The 22,166-nt window shown below is 36.2% G+C and overlaps 2 protein-coding genes and 1 long non-coding RNA gene across 3 annotated transcripts in view; 2 read left to right on the forward strand and 1 right to left on the reverse strand.

Annotated features, from left to right (window-relative positions):
• LOC141484149 (disks large 1 tumor suppressor protein-like) overlaps positions 1–22,166 on the forward strand; it is a 278,878-nt gene that overhangs the window by 24,150 nt on the left and 232,562 nt on the right. The window lies entirely within an intron of this gene.
• Positions 1,171–2,575, forward strand: LOC141484147 (uncharacterized). The gene is made up of 2 exons (XR_012466503.1): positions 1,171–2,039; positions 2,102–2,575. It is a non-coding gene; the product is annotated as an uncharacterized lncRNA (long non-coding RNA).
• LOC141484148 (uncharacterized) lies at positions 14,431–15,739 on the reverse strand. The gene is made up of 2 exons (XM_074179233.1): positions 15,317–15,739; positions 14,431–15,253 (listed from the first exon to the last, which is right to left on the reverse strand). The coding sequence occupies exons 1-2, from the start codon at positions 15,466–15,468 to the stop codon at positions 14,542–14,544; spliced, it is 864 nt and encodes a 287-aa protein (XP_074035334.1). The 5' UTR covers positions 15,469–15,739; the 3' UTR covers positions 14,431–14,541.

The raw sequence follows: 22,166 nt of genomic DNA on the forward strand, positions 1-22,166 counted from the left end.
GTTGAGTGAGATTATCACTGACAGAAATAGTTGTATGAGTTATGTACACCACGATATATAATATAGAAATTATATTACATGGCGATGAATAATCCGGTAATGAAAACACAGCCGAACGACGAAGCTTTATCAAATTGCACATCTCGGCAAACAGGCCGTTAAATTCAATTGACTAAATATATCACGTAGAAAGGCGACAACATTCAAGAAAAGCACAGACATGGAGGCTTCATTATATTGCGCTATCCATAGTTTAACAATGGCCACGTTTCAAGCATAGCAACGCTCACAAAGTTTCGTATAGGATATGTGACGGTATTTGAGATAACAAAATATCTGCTGAACAACAACGTGAACTTTCCTTGGTTCGAAGATACAATGCTATTAATGGAAAAAAATAGTGGAAATAATGAGAGTTTGGGAAAATCATGAGTGGAGGCATTCGAATATTAGTGGGTTTGAAAACAGTCCACATTGTATAATTTATGTTCATTTATTAATTGAAAAAATGCTTCATCTTTATTTTCATCATTCGTTATTTTCACTATTATCTCCGAAACACAAAATGGATATGCTGGAGTGTTGCCTATTTCTATTAGTTGCACGCTATAAAAAGGCTGTGATAGCTCTTTTGTGGATCGCCAAGTATTACAAAAAATATATTAATAAAATCCCGATTTTGAATATCATAGGAGTAGTTGTTTACAGCTGATTCTCGGCCTCCCCCACCACTATGACGTATTAATTGCTTTTTTATTGGTTGTTGTTTGGTGAAGTCAAGGTGATGTGACCTTGAAGGGTGTGGTGTATGGATCGTTCAGAATTTTTTTCCCGGTTCTAATCTCCCCCCACCAATATGACGTGTTATTTGCTTTTTTTGTTGTGCAGTGAAGTCAAGGCGTTGTGACCTTGAAGTGTCTGGTGCATGGATCGTTCAGATTTTTTTTTCATATGAGATTTTGTGTGTTTATGTGTGTGCGTGTGTGTGTGTAGGAGAATGCACGGTACAGGGTTTCATCATGTGCTTGTTTGTCTATGTACAAACATACGTCTGCATACTTCGAAGATCCTCCAAGTAATAAATGCTCCATCGTTGTGAGGGCACCAAGTTAGTAGTGGAGTGACGCCACGGCAGCCGAGGACCGACTGCCTAACGTCTACCTTCTCCGAGACTGCAACGACCACTGCTTGCTCGTACCGGCAACTGTTATCGCATCAAGTTGGGAGATGGGCTTGGCTGTGACGTCAGGCATCTCTAGTGGATAGCAACTAGCAATGTGAACCTTTCACGGTTTCATGGTGGGGGTGACTCGCACTGTTTAATATAAAAGAAATGCCTGGCACACTATGAAATCAGTAGACGAATATATCTGCAGCAGTTAGCAATTGGTAGAGTGTTATTCAGTTCGTAATAGAAGGAAGACGGTGAGTGTATTTGTCTGTTGGAAATTGTTTATATTTTCATATATATTTTCATCATGTCCGTTGCAAAAGTAGACTTGAATAAAATTAATAATTTGATTGTACAGGAGGTTGAAATACTAGAGCAAAAGGCCTTATCATCATTGCCAATTGATGAAGTGTTCATAATTAAAAATATGTCAACTTATTCTACACGATTTCGTAAATCAATTTTATTAACTTTGCAAGATGTGAGCAATGATAAATTATTTAAAACATGGCTACCAAAACGTATTTCGTTGCAATTCAGTGATGACGATATATCTTGTATCAACTCATCAGGTGGTAAATATACGATGAAATCCATGAAAACGCGATCTCTAGTTAAATTCAATATGATTGAGTAATAATAGTAATAATTTATAGTGAATTTCTTTAGGTCATAGCTTACGAAGTTTTTTGGTGTGAAAACGCTAACTCTAGTCAAATTCAATATGATTGAATAATAATAGTAATTATAATGAATTTCTTATTGTTTTATAATATTCATATATTAGATGATAATAATTATATGGGAATATAAACATTACTAACTTAGTTGAATACACTCACTTTGTAACTACAAGTAAAATGGGAATGTGAGTATTATATCACTGAAAAATTGGAGGTTGCTTATTGTTTTTTTTTTATTCGATTTCAGTTCCACCATTTAAAGATGTGGATGCAGTACGCAAGTCAAGATTGGGTCGATGTTGTAGATCTCAAATCATCGGTTCAACATTTGTCGTCTAAATTGAAGGTGTTGGGTGATGGAGCCGAACATGCAAGCAATTATGATATGAGTGTATGCTATGATGAAAAACAAATCGAATTATGCCTTCGTGATGTTGAGAACTATTGGAGTGGTGCAGAAGTTTGTAACAAATTTTTGGATAATGAATTGGAATTGTGGCAACTTTGTGAGGTTATGATTGAACTGAACCTAAGAAGATTCCTGTATAGCCTCCAACCATACTTGCCAGAATGGATTATTCATCACTTTGAATTGAATGATGAAAATCGAGAGGAAATTGAAGATGGTCGCGAAAATGATGATTATGAGGAAGAAGTTATTTTAGATAGTCTGTATGTTCCTGTAAATCATAAATAATGTCAAATAAAAAACTTTGTATTATTTTCATGTTTTATTTATTTAAATCTCATGAAATACAATAGAAAATGATTACAAAACAATAAATATGATATAAAATACAATACATGATATAAGTCAGATACAAATAAAAAAAAAAAGATCATAAAACAGTACATGATAGAGTGAAAAAAAAGTGTCAATATCTGCTATGAACTGAACCATCCAATGCATTGTATGTTAAAACCGTATCATGCAAAATTAATGCATATACTTTAGTGTTGTCTGGAAACTTGGTCTTCCTCGTCTCAAACTCAATCTTTATATCAATAGTTGATGATTTTGTTGCATTCGGTTGATGAGAACAATCGATGACGAATAGTGGATTCTTTCTAAATTGTTCAATGTCCATCAGAGGTTCACTCATATCTTTATCATGATAACTTCGCTGGAAACTCTCAAAAGCATAATAAGCAGGAGCATCAAGTTTTTTATCGAAATTCAAATTCCAACGCTCATATGGATAAACTTCAGAATTCCAGTATACTCGAATACTATTGATATCAGCAGTTGTGAATTTTGTAATATCCTGTGTTCTATCTTCAGATGTGGTAGTACTTTGGAATGCGATGATGACAAAACGAGGAGTTTCCAATGCGTTAGTTGTTTTGATGGCCCATATGTCTGAAGAAGTCCCACGTAATGATGGTAGTTCATAGAGGTCCCACATACGATACGCCAACTTGATTTTGGCATTCAGACCGCTTTTGTTTATTCTACTCAAAAGTTTGAGCTTGTGTTTATCATCTGGTACAATATGTCTCATTTTCCATTCGATTTTATTTATTTCCAAATCAGCATCAACCTCACCTATATATGAGTTTTTGAATGATCGAGCGATAATCAAAATCAATTCCTGTTTGGCATTCAAGATACTTTTGTTGTAATATTCAGCAAAACCCATCAAATATTTCAGTGGTAGTTTTCCACTAAAAACATGACTGTATGTATCCAAGATATCTTGCTTCAATTGTGAAAGTCCCCAACCAGTTGTCAATAATGTGTTAGCATGAGATTGTCCAAATGATATCATGGTTTTCATTGTAGATGTTATCCCAGGTTTTCTAACAACAGCCACTTGTTCACCACCCATTTCATAACGAATTTCGTCAAAGAGAAATGCAATTGCATTATTCGAGAGATAGCATGTTTTCGCTACATCTTTGGGGGTGAATTTACCTTCTATGTAAATGAAGCTCTCGGCAATATCTAGTATAACATCTTGATTATTGATTGCAATTCTGATTTCATCCGAATTCCTGAATAGCGGTGATCCATAGGGCTTATATGTGTGCTCATGTAAACTTATGAGAGAATGATCGAGCACTGGTTCATTGAATATATTCAACTTTTCATTGTTTGTTTCGAGCACCATTGTTATTTTCTCACTTTCAATCCAATCGATTTCAAAAATTTAAGATCACTCACAGACAGAGCGTTATGTGCTAACTGTTTAGCATACACTTGTGGAATGAGCTTCTTTTTATGCACACCTTTCTTTTTGATAGTGCAACTCGTTTGGGATTGTTCAATGCGATTTTGTCTATTATAAATGAAACCCATAACAACAGTTATTCGATTCTCTTCAATTCCAAAATAATGAAAATCTCTTCTTCACTTCCGAAATCGATGAGGTTATTTTTTTCATCCAAAATACGCACTGTAATGTTGTGAATCAATTGACGACCTTCTGGACTGACAGGCATATATATAATACTGTGTGGTTCTTTAGTAAGATTGTAGCCAGGTTCAACATCAATATCGAATGAGAAAAGAATGTGGGATTCTTCACCATTTATATATGAACCAGATATTATATTGCAATCTAAGCGGATAAGTCTCACAGTTGTAATGTTTATTGGTAATGATGATTCATGTATCTGATTTGGTGGAAATATTTCATGAGCGAACCCCGTCATTTCTGCTATAGAATTTGGATGTGTCAGATCAATTTCATATTTGGATCGCATTTCACATTTGAATGTATTATTATCGGCGTGTGAATAGAAAATAGCATCTGCAACGATATCATTTGGTTTTTTATCATGAAACAATCTGAACATGATATGTTTCTGTATGACGGCATTGATCTCTTCTATTTCATAAGCACCACATGGAATTTCAATTGTCAACTTTTGGGGTATCGATGAGTTGTCATTACTGATTCTAAAACTAACTAAGTTATTAGCTTCAGTTATATTATTGATTGTATTGCATCCATAGAATCCCAAAAGTCCTAATCCATAACGACTGTTCCTATCCAATTCAATCGGTGGAAAAAAATCCGCACTCAAGACACTTGTCCCGACAGCTTGTAGCTCGAACTTTCGTGACATGACTGATGAATATTTTGAAACACATTTCAATTTATTATTGTACACAGCAACAGCACATTTGAGACAATTTACACTTTTTGGAAGGTGTTGTATTGTAATAAGTATCATTTTTATTGATACCAATATTCACATCCTCTATATTACAAATACAACACATAGATTTCCGAGGTATAGGACCGTCATTAACATCCGATTCTGAATTTTGATCGTGGTGGTGGTGCTCATAACAATATCTATGTTTCATTATATCGATGTCATCTTGCAGATGCTTAGGCAACTTTTCCCAAACATATGCAATCTCATGTGCAACACATGCAAGTATCACTTCCTTAGGCATATTTGCAAGCATCACTTTATCCATTTTTTTCAAGGTACCATATTTTGAAAACATTCTAAGTGAAAACCCCATTTCCTTGATAGCCTCCCGATCCAGTTTTGGTGTTGAATCCATTTTTATTTGGAAAATTATTTAGAGAGAAACTGCAAGCACAAGTGACCACAGAGAACTGTATTAAATTTCTGTTGTCGATCATAGTTATATTTGATTTTTACATTCGAACATTTTCGAAAGAATCGAGTCAATTCCAATGGTGGTGGTAGATCTCCAAAACTATCGAAATATGTGACTTCTTTCCGACATTTTTTATATTCCACCCAATGTGTTCCTGGTCCACTTATTCCATCTAAATTAACAATAGCTGTCTCGTTTTGTTTTGGACCTGAAGATGGGAATCTATCACGCATAAAAACACCACGAAAATGTGGAATTTTCATTTTTTGTGCATAATAACTGAGATCGAGATCAGTAAGAGGCCTCTGAGGTAGGGGTTCAATTAGTTTTTTGTTTTGTTTGTGGCTTTGTATGGTTTTAAATATAGTCCTAAACCTTTACGGTATGGTTTGAGATATATTCCACTTCCGCGTTTGCCTAATGCTACAGCCTCCATGGTTTTATTGTGACGATTGGCTTCCATTAAAGCCGCTCTGCTGGCTTTTGCCGAATTCACGGCCTTGGTAATACCAGCAGCGGCTCCCGCCAAACTTCCTAGTGCGGATAGTCCAGCAAAAATTGGTATCAATGGTAAAAGTCCACCGATCTTGGGAACAGGAATTATGCGTGGTGTGCGGATTTTCTTCTTTCCACCGGCAGCTTTAAGGTATTTACGTGCCGCCTCCAATGCCACAGTGATAGCTTTTTTGCTATTATTCGTCACAAATTGATTCCCACCAGCTTTCTTCAATACATTTCGCACTTTATGGACTATCCCAGCACCAAATGCAACTTTTTTAATTTTATTTTTCTTCGTTTGTTTCCTCTTACATTTTTTCTTATTGGTACTACAACCCATGCCCATATGTCTTTTCGCTTTCATAATGTTGGTGACAAGTAATGCAGCTGCTCTTTCCCCAATACTCGCGTCCTTCGATTTAACCCTATCCCAAGCGCTGTATTCAAGTTCTTTGTCGGCTAAATGTCTTGCTGCAAGATCGGATGGATGCTTAGAATATTGAATATCGTGTTTTTTGCATTCAATATCCAATTTATTGATTCCAGGGTCGTTACGAGCTAAACGTTGTTTCAATTTTGTACCCGGTCCACAGTATTGATAACCTCCGGTAGATGTAATTCGAAAGGAAGTTTGTTTATCAAATCATTAACAAAACCACAACCTCTTTTAATTTTACGATCACTTCCAATACGTCCGTATCGTTTGATGGTACACATTGAAATGAATAAGCTAATAACATTTATATAGTCTCCAACCACGGCACGATGCGCATTGTAAAACAGAAAGAAAAGTTTGCTGTAGATAATCTAGATGAGAAATTTGGGTGTGGATTGAATGGACAAAGGGTATTCAGACATGGTCCACTACTTCCATCATCAGTTCGAGGACTCATTATAGGACCTTCAAATTGTGGAAAGACGAATGCAATGATATCACTATTAACACATCCACAAGGACTGAGATTTAGAAATGTGTATCTCTATTCGAAATCACTCAATCAACCTAAATATCAGTACTTGCGAAGTGTTTTGGAACCTATAAAAGGATTAGGTTTTTATACATTCAGCAATAATGCAGAAATAGTGGAACCCTCCGACGCTAAGCCTAATTCTGTTTTCATTTTCGATGATGTGATATGTGAAAAGCAAGATATTATTAGATCATATTTCTGTATGGGACGTCATAAGGATGTTGATTGTTTTTATCTAGCACAGACATATTCACGGGTACCCAAACAGTTAGTGCGTGACAATACCAATTCCATTATAATGTTCAAACAAGATGAGACGAATTTACATCACATTTATTCAGATCATGTTTCACCCGATGTAACATTCAAACAATTCCAATTGATGTGTGTTAAATGCTGGGAGGACCAATATGGATTTCTAGTCAATGATAAGGATAGAAAAATAGATGAAGGTAGATATCGCAAAGGATTCGATAGTTTTATATACCCATGATCTTGTTTTTGGAACTTATTCGATCACTGAATATTGTAGAGGTCACTTCATCAGCGAATTAAGCTTTAATTCAAAAAAGGGCATTATGAATACAAAAAAAGATTCTGAAAATAAAAACAATGAAATGAATTTGAAACGTCAACTAGTAGAGACAACAGAAGCTGTCAGGCAGAAATTCAACTCTATCAAGAATGATAATATTGAAAATCGTACGACACTTGAAAGATTGTATGAGCCCATAATGAAACCATTGAATGTTTTATCATCAAACGCTATTTCTAAATCACCAGTGTTATCACCAAATCATGGAACTGTTCAATCTACTTCAAATTATCCCATGAGTACTCCAATAGGAAGAAAACAATCTTTTGGTAGTGTATCATCTGTGAATAGTGACACGAGCACACTTCAAGACGATATGAGAACAACTCTATTCGAAACACCATCATCGTCCCACATCGATTCCTCGGATCTTGACACCTCACCTGATATGAATGAAAGTGGTGAAGATGTTTTGATGAAACATTTGAATAATGTAAAATCTAGAAATCCAGCATATGATGAAACATTTGGCGTACGTATGGATCCTATTACACAAAAGCTGAAAATGGGAAGTCTAGTGGTGCATTTCAAAGATGGAAACATTTCATTTTGGGATGCTAATAAAGTGAAAAAATATGAATGCGCAGGTAGTCCAGAATTGTATGATATGATCTTTTTGAAGAATCCACAAGATGTTGATAATAAAGAAACTCGTCAAGTATATTCCAAAATATTGAAAATAACGAATGCTCCATATAAACAATATCATCTGAAGAATGGTTTTAAAAATACAAATTCTAAAAAATTTCGTGAAGTTATCAAACCTCTATTAGACTCACGACAATATCCAATAAGAAGTAGAAGTAAAATTGGTGGAGCACTCAAACGAGTGAAAATGGAGAAAATATATAATTCTAAGCCTGTGAATTATGTGTACTGGAATTCACCGAAAGAGTTAGTTGCTCGCCTACGACTATTGGTAGCTTCAAAGTCAGCTGGACATACCGGACATGATAATGAAATAATTTCAATAATTGAAAAATTACGTGAAGAAGGTATAATATATTAACATATTCACATGTAATGATCACTGTCACATCATCATTCAATGCAGTAACATTATCACCTCTTCTCTTTAATCATATTGAAATAGAATGACTAATGAAATAAGTGATGTCAAACGACAAGTTGTTAATGAATTACATAAACCTGCAAGACGTAATTTTCGTAGAAGAATAACCACCATCAAAGGTTTTGCAGATCTATGGCAAATAGATTTAGCTGAACTGCAACCTTATGCAAAAAGTAATGAAGGATACCGATATATACTTGTAGTGATAGATTGTTACTCCAAATATCTGTGGACTGTAGCAGTTAAAGATAAAACAGGTAGTACAGTAACTAATGCAATGAAACATGTACTGAAAGAAACCAAATACTCCCCAAACACATACAAAGCGATCAAGGGAAAGAATTTTTCAATAAAAGCTTCTCATCTCTCATGCGAGAATATAATATCAATCATTATTCAACATTTAGCACAAAGAAGGCAGCTATAGCAGAAAGAGTGATTTGTACAATAAAGGCATGGCTCTACAAGGAATTTTCGATGAGAGGTCACCACAAATGGCTTGATATTCTTCCAATTATAACTAGTAGATATAATAATAAAGTTCATCGTACAATAGGTATGGCACCCATCAATGTTGATTCAACAACAAAATTGAAATTCAAGGGTATCAATGGAATTGGAGGAAGACAAAGTAAACCCAAATTCCAATTGAATGCTATTGTACGTATAAGTAAATACAAAAATATTTTTGAAAAGTCTTACACTGCGAATTTTACCACGGAGCTATTCAAGATTGTTAAAATTAATAAAACCATCCCAACGACTTATAATCTTGAAGATATGAATGAACAGCCGATTAGAGGATGTTTTTACGAAGAAGAGTTATTACGAACCGAGAATCCTGACGTATATCTGATTGAGAAGGTGTTGAAGAGAAGAAAAAATAAAGTATATGTAAAGTGGTCAGGACTTCCTAGCGAACAAAATTCTTGGATTGATGAATCAAATATGGTTTAAATGTATATAATAGTGACTTTTATGAATAAAGTAATATTAAAGTTCATTATTGTTTTCATTTCAATTATAAGTATGTGAACTGAAAAATATTGCAGCGGTAAACATTGCCCCAGCCATTCGCAATGTTCTGTGTATACCAAACCAAATTAATTGTATACTCCATTCCCGCTTATATTTTTCAACTCACGTTATTGAAAACACATTATCATTCCCAAAACTAATCGCCGTCACTTTGAAATGCAGTATCCAACTCTTTTTGCCAATTATCTCTCACTGATAATGCTGTCTCATAAACCTTAGTCGACTCCTCAAGCTCAGCCTGAGCTTGCATTCTCGAACGTTGGTGAAATTGCTTATCTTTACCAATTTTTGAACGGAGTTCATCAGCATCTTTAGACATTCTAGCCAATTCAACCTTCGCTAATGCAATCTTGGCATCTAATGCTTCAAGAGTTTCATTATTAGCATTAATAGCTCGCTCAAGTTCAGCAATAGTCATCTGTGCCTTTACAAGACGGCATTTTGCTTTCCTTTTCATTTCCCCAAACCGATGAAGGGGACTGAAAGAAGATAGCGGTTCAGCTTTCAAATCACTCTTCATTTCTTTAGGAGTACCTTTTGGCTTCCTCTTCGATCTGTCACTTTTCGTTGCGGGTTTTTTCTGTCGCACAACACTTTTGGATTCTTTCTTTTCTTTAAAGTCAGTGACAATCGATGAAGATGCCTTAGTAACCTTCCTCTTGATTGTTCTAGATTTCTTATCAACACCAAGAGGAAGGGTAGATGAAGAGTGTTTGAGTGATGATAATTGCGAAACGATCGGATTTTCAATAATAATTTGCTCATTTGGTTCTGGCACATCTGCAAAGTTAACGAAGTCGTTAATATCAAAATCATTTATCGAATCTTGACTCGATAAATGTAATACTGGAATATTTTCAAAATCAGTCTGATCGATATCAACAAGTGGTGAACCATCTTCAGCAATCAATAGCGGCATAGAGCTCATGATTATTAAGGTCTGAGGAATGATATGTGATAGCAATAGAATGTGGATAGGAAAGGTGATGATGTTACTGAGACCTCTCCATTTATAGAAGAAAATAAACTAGCGCATGCGCTCTTTCATCAACTGGCACATGCGCTCTCTCATTAAACTATTCACGCATGTAACAATCTTTGTCATTTAAGAGGAAAACTTTGTGTTGCATGCATGTATATATATATATATATATATATATATATATATATATATATGTGTATATATGTGTATATATATATATATATATATATATATATATATATATATATATATATATATATATATATATATATATATATATATATATATATATTTATTAATAATAGAGGACAATAACGATAATAAAAAATATAAAATGAAAAATGTTAATATGTCTCTGTGGATGTGGAACGTTCTTTGACTCTATTCCTCAATAGTTGTTGCTCGTGCGTCAAACACCAACATTGAAAAAAATGGATTCTCCTATTGGGGTAGAGTTGACCAACCTTCTCACACAGATCCCAAGTACTTCTACATGCATTGCATACATGATTCCAACAATTCATGGAATATGTATCACAACGCAAACAACGTTGCAGTGGAGTTGGAACGGTAGCACAGGTACCACAAATATTTCTACAGATACCTATATTGTTAAATATTATAGGTTCGGAACACTTCAGACACTGTAACTGTTGTTGACGATAATCCGATTTTGTTCGCTTCGGTGGATGAGAAGGAGGCGATAGTTGAATCCGCAACACGCAATCACTACACATACCAGTACATGGATTGATTGAATCCTTAGGTCTACTTATTTGACAAAAGTAGTACACAATAGCCCCTGCAATCATCATTGGGTAGACACACACTTTTGGTTTTTCATTCCACTCTTTTGGAAACGGCATTTTACTAATTCGATTAGAAATATTAAGAGATGACTTACAGAAACTCTGAATGCTCTCTCCTACACCTACGATCTCTATTTCTACAAATCAACATCATGTGAAAGTATAGTGGGATAACTTCTCCTACTATTCCACTCTAAACGAGTCAAGTGGGAGTCGCATCACCTCCTATATAAGTCGACTTGCAAACCTAGAGTTCATTCATTCACTCTCTACAACTGTGAGTAAACAACAACAAGATGAATTCTGCAAAAATAAATGCTGCATTAAATAGAATATCTGCTGTTGATGAAAACAATTGGATAGTCGAATCAGATGATGAGGATGTCAATGTTCCGCTAGAGGAAGTGATAGTTGAAGCAGAAGATGTTGGAGTCGATGAAGATGAGATAGACGAAGTTGAAAACGAGGCCAACCAAAGCGACGAAGATGATGACGTGATGGAGTTTGAGAGGGTCATGGATGAAGAAGGAGATGATGAAGATTTAGAAGCTGACACAACTGAAGGCGATGGTGCTTTGAGGATCGGTATGCGAACGCTCAATGTCAGTGAGACACTGGAAGATCCCTTGGATTTGTATTGTGCAATGGATGCATACGTATTGATCAGCACAATAGATGGAGAGAACAAAAAACTATGTTGGTGCTGCTTTCGGTTTTATTCGCATAGAAACAATAATGGAGGGTGGTATGCCCATGTCATCACCCACAACACTGTCTCAATTATGGAAATGGGACAGAATTGGTGTGAAGCTTGCGAGAGGCCACTAACAAACTTCACCCGAGTAACTACGTGTATTATGTAATAATGTCCAACCTGTGGCACAATAACCGTGGACCTACTGGTCAAAAAAAAACAACAGCCCTTTTCAGGGCTACATTATTCACACAAACAGTAGTTAGTTGTATTAGTATTCATAGATTATATGACAAATGAATACTTTGACTAATAAAAGTCTAAGTTGGAAATTTGTTAGTCTTTGAATATCTATACATTATATGACAAATAAATTACTACTTTGACTGAAAAGTCGAAATTTGGAATTTGATAGTCATTGAATATCTATGCATATGATGAGTACTACTTTAAATGAAAGTTGAAGTTGGCATTTTGTCAATCATTGTATGCATATAATGATGAATACTTTCACATACATATATTTCGTTTGAGATTATAATGTTAACATAATGTTAACAATGGTATGAATCTGTTTCTGTTTGAAAGTATAATGGTAGCTCTGAAAAGAGCTATTTCTTTTATTGTTTCAGTCTTTAATTGTAGCCCTGAAAAGGGCTGTTATTTTTTTATTAATCCATGCAATGATATGGACTAACGCTCCTCATCATCAGAAACAATAATTATGGTATCGTCATCTGAATCAGATGATATACTAATGATATCATCCTCATAGTCATCTGAATCAGATGATATACTCATGATGTTGTCGTCGTCATAATCATCTGAATCAGATGATATACTAATCACATCATCCGCATTGTTATCGTCAATAGCATCTATGTCGTCCTGAATACCTTGTTCCACTCGTTCTGCGACATCATCAGGAAGGTCATAGATTCGCTGCAGAAATTGAGCGAAGGTTGTACTCAAATGATCAGACGTTGAATCTATTTCATGTACTTGGATGGGTCCTGTACTCGACATTGTGGAAGAATGATATAGAACTGGGATTGTTGCTATATATATATTGGAAGAAATGAAACGGAGGGGGTGAAGTGTAAATGTAGAACAGTGTTTGAGATTCGAAAACATCAAGAATGAAACTCTGAGCGATCATTAGGAGAAATTCTCAGTGATTATTATGAAAAAAAAACTAATAAGAGGGAGAGGAAGGGAGAGGAAGGGAGAAAGACACTGCCCCAGCCTCGCAGTGCCTCGTGTACACCAACCAAAAAGTGTGTACTCCGTGGAAGGAAAGGATGGACGAGTAGATGATTATATGTCATCATCGGAATTGAGGACATCATCATCGATCAGGATTGGGGATGGCGGAGGACTATCCTCGATGAGGATAGGGGATGGTGGAGGACGTCTAACGTCAAGCTCGTCATCAGCATCGTCGCCAGAGTCGTCGTCGTCATCATCATCTGTGGTGTCTCCAGGTGGTGGGTCACCCCATTCGTCATCCCATTGGTAGGGATCCGGATAATCCCCGTCCGATAGGTCAGCTTCATCACTCCCAGTGACATGCTGAACCTGCACCCTATAGTCATGATTCATGAATTCGAAGGGAATGTCATGAGGTGCCGTTGTGGAGTCCACGAATCCTTCCTGTATAGATGCATAGTAAGGCATCTGAGGCACCGGGACAGTAGTTGAATCAGGTTCCATCTCGATGCTAGCTGATCAACTGAATGTTTCATCAGATGATTCCTACTTTTATACTTTTGAGAGGGAGTGGGAGAGGAGTGGGACATTGAGTAGGGGTAAATTGCAGTGTGACATAAGACATATTCAATGAGTAGGGGTAAATTGCAAAGTGACATAAGACATATTCAATGAAAGAGATACTTGAATGGATAAAATACAAATGAAATATACTTGTCGATTTCACTATGAAACATGTCTATTTTTTATTGTTTAAATTTTCTTCACATGAAATCATTTACAAGTGATTAGAGAACACAAAAATTGATGTGAGGTATTTGTCTAGAAGAACTTGGAATTGAAATTAAAAAAAATAATAATAATAAGAGGAAGTGAAGAAAAATGCTCCAACCATCGCATTGTTCGATGCTGAGCGATCGCTTCACGATCGCGAAGCGATCGCTTCGCGATCGCCTATTAACCTAACGTAAGTATGCAGCTAACCTAACGTAACTGTTAACCTAACCTAACGAGGAAATACTAAACTAACACCTAACCTAACGTAACTATGCAGCTAACCTAACGTAACTATTAACCTAACCTAACGAGGGAATACATTCACCATGTTGGTTCCAATGTACACCCTTTATTTCACTTTTTTTTTATTTTATTTTTTTTTGGTTCCTAAAATTACAAATATAAACTTAAAACTACCATAATTAAATATTCCTAACTAACCTAAAACTAATCTTATATTTACACTTTATCTACAAAAAAAGTGTCCATAATTGTCACTAATTTTTTGTACAGCTCTATCGAAGAGGTCTCTGCTTTACACCTTTCCTGCAGAGATGCATAATTCCGATGTATTTCGGCCATTTCTTTTTGGAGTTCCCTAAGTCGGTTATCCATTTCAGCCATTTGCCGGTTCATGGTAACCAATGCGGCCTCGCTAGATCGGGAAGCTCGTTCTGCTTCCTTACATCTCTGCAGAAAAACACTCAACTTTTCACTAACCTCTCCGATAGGTTGTGGCACCAACACCTCAGGATCCGCCGGTGTCGCTGGCAGCGGTGGTAGTCGCGTCACCAACGGAGACAATATCACCAACTCCGGAGAAGGAATCCTCGGAGTTTCCACTGCTGCTGCTGGTGGTGGTGGTGTGGAGGCCCTCTTACTAGAGGTCGACCAACTACCTGCATAAGGATTAGTCCTATTGCAAGTAGCTCGGTACTTAGAAATAGGACCAACCTTCGCTGCAGGTCGTTGGCAAACCTTCTTCACAGGCCTGACTTCCTCCTCCTCCTCGAATAAGTCAGGGCTAGCAGATCTGCATCTAACTCGCGAACGCGAAGTGGTTGCCTGGTCACCCGGCACCGCTCCCGAAGATGCTGCCTCCTCCTGGTCAGCGGACACCGGCAGAATAGACGCCACAGCATTATTCACCTCCTGTGTATTGGTTGCCATTCTGAAAAAGAAGAAATAATACAAAGTTAGTTGATATAAAAAATAACATTCTTAATTTACTTACTCAAATATCAAGTTGGTCGTTGGAAGGTACTGCCTTGTTGTGGAGTGGACTGCTCTCGATGAGATGACTTCTCGAACTGAATGTTGTGGAGTGCTCTCCGGAGGGTATCGACTTCGATGCGTGAGTGGTGAGAAAATGGTGGGAGCGCACATGCGCGTTGAGGGTAGGGGTGTACATGCGCAAATGTTGGGAGTCGGGGGGGGGCGGGGCTTCGGGGAGGGGAGGGGCGGGGCTTCGGAAAGGGGGCGGGGCTTCGAGAAGGGGCGAAAAACGCGCCCCGGATGCAAGTGGTTGATGTTGAGCGCCCCACGCCGCAAAGCGGCCTGCTGAGCGATCGCTTCACGATCGCGAAGCGATCGCTTCGCGATCGCCTATTAACCTAACGTAAGTATGCAGCTAACCTAACGTAACTGTTAACCTAACCTAACGAGGGAATACTAAACTAACACCTAACCTAACGTAACTATGCAGCTAACCTAACGTAACTATTAACCTAACCTAACGAGGGAATACATTCACCATGTTGGTTCCATTAATACATCATCAGTTGGTTTTGGTTTTGGTTGTATTATTCTATGATTTGGATTAATGTTCAGTCCTGGATATCCCAGTCCACCTGATGATGATGGCCTGACTTTATAGTTTCTCTCCAAAACTTCTTTATGGTTTTTCTCCAATACTTCAACTCTTTGTTCCAGTACATCATACTTTTTCATTGTAGTCCCTGTTATGTTTGCCATAGCATCAAATTTTTTATTTGTAGACGCTGTTGTCAGACATTTTTATGTTTACATCACTTGTAAGTTTGTCAAATTTACGAGTGAAAGTTATTCGAGCCTCTGCAATTTTATCGTCAAATGCTTGCCGGGCGTCCCGAGCAATATTGCCTATTGTGGATTGTATTGCAGTTTGTAGTGCTAGAAGTATAACTTCCTTTGCTCCATTAATTTCCCCCTCAAGATATGATACAGTTACACAATCACTCTTGTCAATTGGTTCACTTGTATTTTTCAATATTTTCCTTTGCATGTCATAATGACCATCTTTTGTTAATTTAAAACCATTCCCGGGATGACCTCGAATGACATTATCACCCCATTTTCATTTTCTACCAAACTTATCGATTGTTTCAGACATTGTGCACTCTACGATGATTCTCTTCAAACTGATATTTCTGTCATTTACATTATACTATATATTGCAGTAATTGATTAGGGAAATAGAAATAATACAAATAAAATTTTAATCATTTTATATTCATTACAGTAATACATATACATACATACATAATAGATTAATATCACATTACTTCTGTCATATTTTATTAATTATAAATGGCTACATAAATATCAATATTGAATTTTCCGGATTTGAAGATATTGAATGATATTTCAGTCATTGATCTCGGCAGATAATAAATTAATCAATTGATCCAATGGAGTCTCCTGATATTGTGATTGTTGAATAATATTACTTATCCAACGAATGTTCTCATTTGGATCGTTTTCATAAAATTCAATATCATTATGACCCCAAGGAAGAGTGTGGGTAGTATTCGGAATGATAAATCGTTTATCGTCGTGATATGATAATGCAACTTTATTTTTCAATTCAGTATACATATCATGCAACACGCTTCTAAATGAATTCATCTTTCTGAATATCATACCACCTTGTTCGACGATTTTTTGATAATCTTCGCATGTCAATTCATTCTTTATTACCGATCGTTTAACCCCTTTGGCTTTCTCAAATTCACCATCAACAGATTTCACATAATATGCTTTAGCACCTGTACCATAAAAACTCATGATTGGATCATTTGGAAATTCATCTTTGAAGTTACCCAAGACTGAACTTGTTACTGGAATATTGAATTGGTTAACTATACTGTAATTGGATGTATCAAATCTATTTATGTTAGTTTTTATGAATTCATAAAAATTTTCTGTGTTTACTTTAAGAATGAGCGAGTCGGTATCTGTGTAAAGCAAAGAGACATTTTCATCAAAGTGTTGTTTGATGCATCCATAGAAAAAGTCATATATGACTGTTTTAGATAATTCTAATATGGAAAATCCCAAATATAATGGTTTATCGTAATGAACCTTCACTCTACCCAATTGAATGGCAACGAAATTATCAGTGAAAATTGAACAATTTTTGAAATTTGGTTTGGCTATGAGAGTGCTGGCACCTATATTTTTCTTTATATTTTCCCAATGTGTAACGAGTCTAACATCAATTCGATTATCTACATTCTCCATTGTCTTTCCATATACCGCATTATTCATTAGTTTATAGAAATCTTTAACAGATTTGTTGTTAGACCTATTACTTATTTCAGTATTAAGATCTATATAGGGTTTCATCCAGCATGATTGTTTGAATTTCAATACTCTATGTGTATTCATTACAATCAATCCATTTTTGACAGCTTGCTGTAGATTCCTATAATGAACAATATATTTTCTTTTATCATTCAAATTTGAAATTAATTTGGGAATTTTCGATTGTGTACGAGGTGGTATTATTTTTTCGACTAAAAATGGAAGGTCAGAATGTTTATCATGCAACTCTTGTGGATAATGAATGTCCACTTCAAATACATACCCATACGGACTATCAGTACTCACATCCATCACATCAAGATTAAGAATTTCATTTGGTGTCAACCATGTAAATTCACTTGTTGGTAGAGGTTGTGACATACTGTGACCGTATAGATTTGTTGCATCTAAATATGTAATGAATGTGGAAGGTTCATTGGGATTATAATTCGGTAAAAATCTATTATTTGCTATATGTTTCCTCTCGCTACATTGACTAATTCCACCTCGTATACCTTTTTGAAAAAAGTGAATCATATCAATGTCAGTTAGTAATTCCAATTCAACATTAGTGAACTTCAACATGGCATCCCATGATAATCCAGGTGCAGTGTAATATTGTGCCGGATCTAAGTTATATATCTCTAAACTTGTGGTGCGGAAGTTTTCAAAAATATCACATAGTAGCAATACATCCGACTTCAAATACAAATCAGAGTATTCCCCCAAATTCTGATACTCGAATAAATTCCAAACATTTCTAGCCCTATCATAATCAGTTTCCGATATATGTTCACAATTGAATGTGTCATAAAACTGATTTTTTGTCAGAAGTAATGGATAATTCAATTTGTCGATGTCATCAATAAAACTATATGGAAATACACCTTTCTGTCTCATCAAATTGAATTTCTCAATTTGTGGGAAATGTTTGTGCATCTCCAAACATTGATCGGAGGTCAAGTTTGCACCCAACTTCTCCAACGAATTAGTCATAAATTTATAACTATCGATAAATCTCATTTTGAGATAATTCTTCCTAACCACACCATCTTTATCGGTATAGCTGTGTGTAAAGAGATGCTTCGTGAAAGATATATATTTCTCTTTAGTTTGCGGGATAACATCAACTTTCTCTTCATTCCTATACAATTCTTTTATGAAAAAATTACTATCATAACCACTTAAATTATGAAAAATGATAGGTATGAAGTTTGGTATTTTGAAATTTAAATTACATTTCGAGTGAGCGGCATGTGATCTTTTCTTTCCTGTGACATGACAATGATCTCTTACTTTGACTTCACCATCAGTAAATGCTTTATTACATATACCACAAGTTCTGGCTGCAGCAAACTGTTCTTCTTCTTCGACAGTTTGTGTATCCATTGGTTTAGGGTTTCTGAGATGATTTTCATGTATCTCTTTCAAATCATCTTCAATGCTACTCACAAATTTCTGAGCTGCATCTACACCCCTATATGTGACAAATTTTGACAAATCATCATTATATGAACACTTTATCAATTAAGCAAATGAATATGGGGCATGTTTGAATGTTTTAATCGTGTATGAACTTTCAGGATTTGGCTCATTCACATGAATCGGTTTAAGCACTGATTCAAAATCAGCATACACTACAAATGGCACCCTCATTTGTCTCTCAAAGTTTTCAAACATTAGTTTATTTTCCGCAACTATTCTACCATATTTATTGATCTTTAAATTAGTAGTTGGTGTTGTGGTACTAATGTGATTACAATCATACATATTATGACGTAAAAGCAATCTCTCATCAGGAAAATATATCAAACATCCGTCACAAAAATATTTTTTCTGTCTATGAGCTGATAGTTGATTAGAAACTAATCTTGAAAGATCTTTGATCCAACAATAGTGACCATTACCGGAGTCATCAGTTATAAACAACAAATTGACATGTCTCCGGAGTCTTCTCTGTGAGTATCGCAATGGACCAATCACTTCATACTTCATTTTACTCTTCTCAAATGTACTCTCTAAACCGTAAACATTAATTGAAAAATCATTCCTATCTTCGAATCTTTCAATACTCTTATTATTAACTTTAACCGGAAAATCCATACCTGTGACATCTAAAACAGTGGAAAAATGTGGATATGACGTAAGTTCGGACACTCGACTATCTGCAGGATATAATGCTGATGTTATAGCCCAAGCAAAACAATATTGATCTTCATTACGAACATTCACAACAGCTTTCTTCCATTGAATACATTGAGGCAGCTTTACATATGAACGTCCTTCCAGTGGACTGTATTTATTAATGTTGACCTCGAGAAACAATATTTTTTCACAAGTCCAACCTGAATTATAAAAAAAAAATATTACTATTCAATCTTATTGAAATTTTTAAAAAATAAATACCTGAGTCACGATCCTGGAACTCAGTCGTTTGAGCCACAATTACATCACGGAATCCATCAAAACAGCATTCAAATCTGAAGATTGGTCCACTATTTTATTTTGGGAATTAAATGACTTCGTGTCCCTCGAATCATCAGTCTGAAGAATATAATTCCCAAAAACTTCCATATTCACCTTGATGCTTTTATGGATCCTGATGGCTGATTCCAGTAATTCAATGACCTTCTGCCTAATCTCATTGAAAAATGACATGTAGTCACTGGTTACAATCGAACTCTCCACCCTGTATGTAGCAATGCGGCAATTGAATACATTCGTTATAATTTGAACACCTTCAGACAATTGAACACATGCATTATTTTTATGACTCATGGTTCTTCGGTGAGAATTCACTTGGGTCATAGGAATTGTCACATTACAACAATTGCACGTATACATAGGTGTTGCATTATCCACTCTAACCCGTTTCACTGCAGGCCCTCCTTGGCAACTCTGGAGCTGATGCCGACGAAGATTATCACTACGAGTGAAAGATTTACCACAGTCACAGGAATACATTTTATATAATAGTTCTCACTAACTCACTTGATGTAAACTGACATAGCCAACACTCGTACGCTTCTTAAATACACTCTGATAGGACCCGTCAAGACGTCATAGCCAACCCCATTTCTCAACTACATGCGCCAAGATTACCTCCCAACTGAATGCGATAACAGATGTCGATATACGAGCAAGCAGTGGTCTTTGCGGTCTCGGAGAGGGTAGACGTTAGGCAGACGGTCCTCGGCTGCCGTGGTGTCACCATCGATAGCGGGGCTAGAGCGATGCGTTACATCACAACCTTCATCGCTTCGGGAGAGGTGAGGGCAGACCGATGAATACGCATTACTCTGCCACACGTCGTGGAGTGAACATGTCCCTCTCTAGCCGTTGAACGGTTATTGCTGTGACGTCACTCCACTACTAACTTGGTGCCCTCACACCGATGGAGCATTTATTACTTGGAGGATCTTCGAAGTATGCAGACGTATGTTTGTACATAGACAGACAAGCACATGATGAAACCCTGTACCGTGCATTCTCTTACACACACACACACACACACACATACACACACAAAATCTCATATGAAAAAAAAATCTGAACGATCCATGCACCAGACACTTCAAGGTCACAACGCCTTGACTTCACTGCACAACAAAAAAAGCAAATAACACGTCATATTGGTGGGGGGAGGATTAGAACCGGGAAAAAAATTCTGAACGATCCATACACCACACCCTTCAAGGTCACATCACCTTGACTTCACCAAACAACAACCAATAAAAAAAGCAATTAATACGTCATAGTGGTGGGGGGAGGCCGAGAATCAGCTGTAAACAACTACTCATAGGCAAAATAAACACCACCTCTTCAAAAACTTACTCTAATAATCTTTGGAGAAGAATCTAGAATCGGCTGGTCGTCCTCAAATTGGCTCTTAAATGGTTGGGCACTGCAGATATATTCATTCTAGAAGAACTTGGCTTCAAAAGAAATCCTAAAATCAAATGCGGTGCGAATTCACACTGAGGGGATTTTTCTGTACAGAATACTCATTGAATTCAGTGGATTTAAAACTCGGTACTGATCGTAATTGAAAAAAACCCACTGGTCGATAATGAAAACAGAAATCTCGGTTTTTACTGAAAGTTCATGCGTCTTTGGATTCAAATTCTTAGGTATATCACATTTTTAGAAAAGCAATATTATTGCGAACTTACTAATGTTTTGACTATGCGTCGTTTTTGGCCATTACAATCAGAAAACTGCCTTAATGAAATTTGTGATGCACTGTTTGAAACCTTTGATGTAGTAATGAATGTTACTGGAGTCCTTTTCCCAACACCAAACCGTTATTTTAACACCTCGACACGTATTTTGATCACCAAGAGGAAGATCATACTAAAATACAAAAAAATGTTCGTTTGATCTTCTCCTTGAAGATGATCACTTGGTGATCGAAACACGTGTCGAGGTGTTAAAATATGGGTTTGGTGCTGGGAAAAAACTCCAGTAATATGCCTTGAAGAAAAGTCAGATATTAACCACTTGACTGAATATTACTGGAG

Source organism: Leptinotarsa decemlineata, unplaced genomic scaffold (genome assembly GCF_025532065.1).
Source record: "Leptinotarsa decemlineata unplaced genomic scaffold, Ldec_3_MD MMD2_tig00004677_RagTag_RagTag, whole genome shotgun sequence".
NCBI lineage: Eukaryota > Metazoa > Arthropoda > Insecta > Coleoptera > Chrysomelidae > Leptinotarsa > Leptinotarsa decemlineata.